The sequence below is a fragment of the Aethalodelphis obliquidens genome, unplaced genomic scaffold (assembly GCF_003676395.1).
Source record: "Aethalodelphis obliquidens isolate GAN/ISIS:26980383/991018 unplaced genomic scaffold, ASM367639v1 scaffold14, whole genome shotgun sequence".
Lineage (NCBI taxonomy): Eukaryota > Metazoa > Chordata > Mammalia > Artiodactyla > Delphinidae > Aethalodelphis > Aethalodelphis obliquidens.
In genome coordinates this window covers 13,895,012-13,902,065 of record NW_020837958.1, presented here as the reverse complement: position 1 = coordinate 13,902,065, position 7,054 = coordinate 13,895,012, and the positions used below count along the sequence as shown (strand labels likewise).

The following is a 7,054-nucleotide window of genomic DNA, read 5'->3' as shown; positions in this document are numbered from 1 at the left end:
TCAATGAATTACGATTTTATTGTGTTGAGAACTTGAATCATAAAACAGAGGTGATTTGGAAATTGATGTAAGCGTCTATCGACTCTTTGCACATCTGATGCCTCCCACCTAGGAGAACAGGGGGAACACACTCAGCAAGAATTAAGAATGTGCCTAATTTTGTGTTACTCCAGAAGGATGGCCATGGGAGTTTTGCTGAGTGGCTAAAAGATGTTCTGGTTAAGAAACTCGCTATTAGCCTGTGCTAAGTCCAATTACGTACCAGCTTGACGGCTTAGCTCCTTTACTAATTAAGAAACTTTTCTATGGAATTTGACTTTAACAATTTAAAATCTACAGTATGTTTGTCTTACCCACATCTCACCCCGTCCTACTATATTAACTACAAACTAATCACTTCTTTTTTGCTTTGTGAGTTGCCACAGTTAACTATGTGAAAACGTTTGAGCCTTTGGAATGGGAGCACCGGATGAGCCTCTAATGGCAGAATTGGATCCTTTTTCTCTGAGCAGCAGCAATGGCACAGGGCATTGTGGTTCTGCAACTCTTCATTAGGGAAGTGATGTTTGATCCGGGTACCACAAAAGATCATCCCCTCCTCCCCTCGGGTAAAAAAAAAAAAAAAAAGGAATTTCTTAAGGGTTGCTGTCATCACCCCCAAGTAGACAACAACTCTGAATCCAAATGTAAGCTGAGATGTGGAGAAATTTTATCAGCACGTTTGCAGGCTTTTAAAAGAGTGAACTTTCAAGGTCTATTGCAATCTATTGTTTTAAAAGACAGAAATCCATAAAATGAGCTTGATGATGGAGGAGATCATAGCTTGTCTTCCTGCCACCCGTGTGCATTTTTTCCAAATTTGTATACTAATCTTCGGTCGACCCGTTCCAGAATTCCTGTTTTATAGTAGTACCTGTGAAAGACAGCAGAAGAGGGACGTGAGGAGGGTTCATACCCTGGGAAAACAACAGTGCATAAACACGTTCCTCTTTCCTCTCAGGTGACAGGCTGGTCTTTGGTTACCCTGGTATTTTCACACCCTCTTATCAACTTACACTTAAACCTTTCCCAGTCATCTTGAAGAGCGAACCTCACCACATCTGGTTCAAAATGTGTGTGTGTGTGTGTGTGTGTGTGTGTGTGTGTGTGTGTGTGTGTGATAGCCTGGCTTCAGAGTGATCTCTGGGGAACACTGCCAAGAATGGAAAGGACAGCGTGTCAGTTTACAAACCCTAATCCCACCTGTACCTAAGAGCCGAAGTGTTGTCTCATGACACTTTTTATATAACTCTGCCTGAAGGCTCACGGCATTTCATGCTGTTCACTTACCTCAGAGCTCTGCTCAACTTTTCATACGTCATTCTGTCATTTCTCTTCCTTTGTCCCCACATCTTTGCCAGGGCTTCTGATTTAACTACCCGAAAAATACCTTGTTCCCTATCTTCCCATTCCAAAATGCCACAGTTTTCCTCAGGAGATAGAAGCAGGTCTCTCACAAATTCCCACAGGTGAGAGCTCTGGAGGCCTTTAGGGAAGGAAAAAAAGTTAGCTAAAAACTAAAACAGAAAAATTGAAGAGTTGTACAACTTCTCATGAACCCATGAGAAATGCTCCTTCATGGTTATTTCCCAAAGTGATGACCGAGCGTTCTACTTAGAACCATACCTAGCTGTGAAATGTCTTCTTCTACTGGGAACCATACCTAGCTGTGAAATGTCCTCTTCTACTAAAGTAATTACAACACACACACAGAGACATCCTATTTACATCGACCAGCAACACTGGCTCACGAACTTTCCCTGCTCGATGGAACTACCAACTAATTCTACGGAATTAATGAAATGACAGTCGAATGACGTTTCCTTTCTTCTTTCTGAAAAGCAGTGTGGTTGTACTGAGATCCCATAGCTACAACTGTCTGGCTGGACTAATCCTGCCATTATGTTTTGCATGAAAAACTGGTATTTCTCTTGTTCCATTGTATCATAGTTAAGACTTGCTCTGGAGCCTGGCTGGCTGGGTTTGGGTCCTGAATTCACCTCTTCTAGCTCTGTAACCAAATCTCTCTAGTTATCTTCTCTCTAAAATGGGTTAGTAAGTGATAAATGGAATATTTATAAATGGAATGGAATATTTACAAATGGAATATTTCCTGCCATATCAATACACAAAGGATGGCACAGTCATCAATGATTGCAACCCTCCAACGTGAGCCGGTGAGCCCTGAGGCGACTCAGGGCTGAAAAGGATCCCTGCCATCTAGCAGCCATCAGACTGCAGCCACTCCCTAAGGCGAGCCCTGAGGAAACTCAGGATGTGAAAATACAGGATACTGGCCCCGGATAGCTGAGGTGCATATCAAAGGAATGATTTCACTGAGCCCAGACTCTTGCATCTTCCCATACCTAGAAAAGCGCTGAATTCTTTAAGTTGAGACATTTGGTTGTCTTTAATTAACAATAATCTTTATGACAGACTCTAGGTCCATCCACCTCACTACAAATAACTCAATTTCATTTCTCTTTATGGCTAATATTCCATTGTATATATGTACCACATCTTCTTTATCCACTCATCTGTCGATGGACACTTAGGTTGCTTCCATGTCCTGGCTATTGTAAATAGAGCTGCAATGAACATTGTGGTACATGACTCTTTTTGAATTATGGTTTTCTCAGGGGATATGCCCAGTAATAAAGCAGAAACTAACACACCATTGTAAAGCAATTATACTCCAATGAAGATGTTAGAAAAACAAAAAAGAAAAATCAATAATCTTCTGACGTTCCGATTACCTGCTCTTTGCTGCAAAACTCCTGTATCTCCTGGCTCCTCCCCTCGCCTCTTTGGGGCAGTTTCTCAGAGTTACCTGAACCGCTGTCTCCTGGGCTGCAGTCCTCATTTTGCCCCCCCAAAACTTAACTCGCAACTCCCATGTTGTGCATTTTTTTAAGTCAACATAAGAGTACCTACCTCATAACACAGGTTAGAGGATTATGATTTAATACATGTTAAATGGCTAGAACCAAGCCCAGCAGGCTCGACCCTGTCCTGGGTAGATCTTAGTTCTGGGAAAGCTCACAGAATTGCCAACTCATGGGGTTTCTTTAGTATCATCTCTGAGTACTTCAGTGAGAAGGATTCACAGTAGACCAGGAGAAACAAACCCTTATTCAGAAATTTAACGTGGTTAGAACATTACTTTAATTCTCCTGATACCATTTCCAAGTCAAAAGAAAGAAATTGGATTTTGATAACACTTATAACGGTAATCATCAATTTCTCTGCTATGTTCTTTGGGAAATAACGGGACTCACTCAAACACGGAGTCTCAAAGCTTATTAAAGTAGATTACTTTGTCTCATGAATGGTTTTAAGAAATTACCAATGACAGATGGCATCTCTTACACTTACTTGTTCGACTATGACTGTGACAGTCTTGACTTTTGATGCCACTTGTTTTCAAGCAACTGGAAACAGCGTCTGCAACAGAGTGATTTACAGCTGTAGGAAGGAAGCTGGAGGCTGCGTTCCGACCTCAAATCACACCAAATGGGCAACTATTAATTGAACACCTTTGTGGTAGGAGACAGCGTGCTGGGCTCTTTGGGAATAATTAGTAGGTTTAAGGAGCGTTTGTATTCAACACTGGGGCCCTACTGTGTGCCAAGTTCCGGGCTCTGAGCTGGAGATAGAAAGTGAACAACACAAACTTGGTCCCTGCTCACCTGGAGGTTAAGGACTATTGGGCAAGGAAAACACAAGTGAAACACAAATCGCCATTAGTTAAGTGTTATGAAGGAAGGAGGCCTTAGATAGAGAACGAGGCGGAGGAAAGCACCTGCTGTAGATGGGGTGGCCAGGGCGAGTCTCCTGGACGGGAGACACTCACGCTGATGTCAGGAGGTGGGAGGGTGTCCCAGAGGGAAAGAGCAGCATGTGCAAAGCCAAGGGTGGCGACCAGGCAGGCCCGTGGGGTGCCCAGGCGTGGCGGTAGGGGCCCCGCGCTGCCGGCAGGTACGTGGGCACATGGTAAGGATGTGGGATTTTTTCTTTTTTTTTTTTGGTGGTACGCGGGCCTCTCACTGCTGTGGCCTCTCCCGTTGCGGAGCACAGGCTCCGGACGCGCAGGCTCAGCGGCCATGGCTCATGGGCCCAGCCGCTCCGCGGCATGTGGGATCTTCCCGGACTGGGGCACGAACCCGCGTCTCCTGCATCGGCAGGCAGACTCTCAACCACTGCGCCACCAGGGAAGCCCAGGACGTGGGATTTTATTCAAAGAGTAAAGCGAAGACTTAGGACTTTAACAAGGTCTACTTTTTAAGAAGATCCCTCTGGCTAGTGTGTGGAGAACAGACTAGAAGGGACACAGGTAAAAGCAAAGAGAGTAGAGCTTATGAAGAGCAGAAAGCAAGGCGTGACCTCAAGGCCGAGTTAAACTAGAAATCACACTGTAAGTCTGAGACACTCACGTTGCTGCAAAGTGTATATGATTAAAAAGTAAAAGGTGGTACCAGATCACCCCTCCCTGCCCCCACATCACTTGCTCAGCCCGCTCCAGCCACACTGGCCTCCCGGCTCCTTCTGAAACTCACGGGCACATCCTGCCTTGGGGCACTTGCTCCCTTTGCCCTCAGTGCTCTTCCCTTGGATGTCCAGGGGCTCACGCCCTCATCTCCATCTTCGCTCAAAGTCACCTTCTCAGCGAGGCCTTCTCTGACTGCCTGAGCTGGAATTGCACACGCTCACCCTACTCAACACTCCATGTGCTAGTTTTATTTTTTGCTGTCATATTCATCACCATGGAACATATTATATATTTATTTATTTTGCTCACTGGCTGACTTTTCCTACTAGAGGGCAGGGATCTGTGTTCCCACCTGTATCCCCCAGCACCTAGCACAGTGCTGGGCATATAGTAGGTGCTCAGTAAGTATTGTGGAGCGGCCACCATGCTGCACTCTACTCACCTTCCCTGCTGTAGGGACATGATGCTATAAATACTGAATGACAGAATAAGTATGCTGTCCATGGAGGGAATGGTGTCCTGTGTACCACACCACTGCCCAGGAGGGGCCTGTCTCAGTGCCAGTGGGTCTTGTAACTCCCTGGTGTGACATCCTGCAGTGGTACCTTGTGGTCTCCCGCGCAGAGGCTGCCACGTTAGTCAGGCCCTTCACACATGGACCTCCACCCAGTTCTCCAGGCTTATCCCTTGCTGCTCCCCAACATCGTCCCTCCTTTGGGTCAGATGGTCCCAATGGGGCTTGACTTTCTCCTGCTTCCTTTGCACATGCTTCCCGCTCCCTACTTCCACCCAGCTGAACCCACTCTCATAAAACCTCATCAGGAAGTCTTCTCGGAACTCACCCTCTGGGTTAGAGCCCTCTCTGTCCCATAGCACCTGCGTGTTCCTCAGTGTTTCAGCATTGGTCCCTTTCTACCTCTACCGTAGAGGTCCATCTCGTCCGTTGTTCATGTGTAGTAACAGCTGATATTAAAGGAGCGCTTACTAAGTGCCAAGTGCTTGAAAGGGCTTCACATACAGTATCTCATTTAATACCTGCCACGACCCTGTGTGGTATAATCGCTATTTCCATTTATTGAGGAGCAACTGAGGCCCACAGAGTTTATGAATTTCATCCAGAGAGGTGGAGCCAGGACTTGAACCCAGAGCAGCTCCGTTTTAAAGCAGATGTTCACAATTTCTGCTTCAGCATGTCTTTCATGGCAGGTGTTCAATAGATACTTAAAGAATAATTATTAAAGTGTGTTGAGTGTTTGCTACTGCCAGGTGCACACCCAATCTCGCCCACCCTTATGATGCACGTTTCTTACTCTCCTACTTTACGTATAAGAAAACAGAGGTGTCGAGTGGCTGGCGTCTCCCTGGAGGTCCTTCACTCACGGGCTCACAAGTGCTGAGACACAGTGTACTCTCTGCAGCAGGCACGGGACAGACATCACGAAACAGGTCCCAGGCTCTCCTCTCAGGGGTCTTGCACCCAAGTGGGAAGGAATGTCCAGTGAACAAACACGGCCTATTTCAGTTGGTGATAAATGCCATGGAGAGGAATGCAGCGGCGTGGGAGAATAGAGGTCATGGTGAAGGGGCTGAGTGATCTTGCAATTGTAATAAGAGTGAACAGACAAAGCTCTCGGACAAGAAGATGCCTGAGCGGAATGGAGCGAGCCCTGGCGATGTCTGGGGAGCACGATCCAGGTCATGTGCCTGCCCGACGTCGGAGCTGAGATCGCATGTGAACAGTCCGGCATCAGGGCCCCCAGCCCTAATAACTGCCGCGCATCATTCTCTGGAACAAACAATGACACGAATGCGTGACTTCAACTCTCGGGGTCCCTTCGGCCTCTCCTCCACCCTTTCCTACATTACAGCCTGGAATTGTACTGATGTGGGAAAACGGGCCCATGCATACGGGCCAAACCACAGTGAATGCTCAGGTGAGATCAGCTGACAGTGGGGTTGCCGCCAGGTAGAGAGAGGTGAATGCAGGTGAGCAGGTGAGCAGGGCTGATGGTCGGTTGATCAAGACCGAGAAAGGGTTCTGCCCTCCTATCTGATCCAATGTCACGCTCTGCGGCATCACCTGCAGAGAAGACCTGGCCACTGTTTTAATTTAATCTTTTAAGAAGAGAGACAACAAATGCAGTCATCAAGACAAACACAGGTGAATTATTAACTGGTGACTAGACAACAAGCTTTCTCTGAAATGCCAAAGTGGCAAGACATGGAAGAGTCACCCTTTTAATTTCGATGCTTTCTCCGCGTGCTTTGGATGGAAGAGATTTGGCTTGATGAGATGAACACAGGATGGGTCAGCACGAGGCAGGGCTGTGGGGGTGGTGGGAGTTTCCCCTTGTGGGTCTTGCCAGAGATAGATAACCCTGTTTTATCTGTTCCTACTCCTCAGTGGTGGCTTTGAGGGTAGTCACGGCTCGGCTTGGCTGGAGGCCTTGCTTGGCGGGTGGGGGGGTTAGGGTGTTAGTGGGGGCACAGGGGCTGAAGCCATCAGTGCGTGGCCACGTTGAGGCA

General features: G+C 47.0%; 1 protein-coding gene across 7 annotated transcripts in view; it reads right to left on the bottom strand.

Moving 5' to 3' along the window:
* The window catches only part of ELF5 (E74 like ETS transcription factor 5), a 29,577-nt gene continuing 22,523 nt past the window's right edge, over positions 1–7,054 (bottom strand). For 6 of the 7 annotated variants that reach the window (XM_027115040.1, XM_027115042.1, XM_027115043.1 and 3 more), the window contains 3 exons: positions 3,415–3,483; positions 1,330–1,525; positions 1–913 (listed from right to left, as the gene is read on the bottom strand). In XM_027115040.1, the coding sequence (XP_026970841.1) occupies positions 817–913; positions 1,330–1,525; positions 3,415–3,483 (362 nt within the window). In that variant the 3' untranslated portion in view covers positions 1–816. The remainder of the gene's footprint in view (positions 914–1,329; positions 1,526–3,414; positions 3,484–7,054) is intronic. The other variant, XM_027115045.1, reaches the window with a different exon arrangement.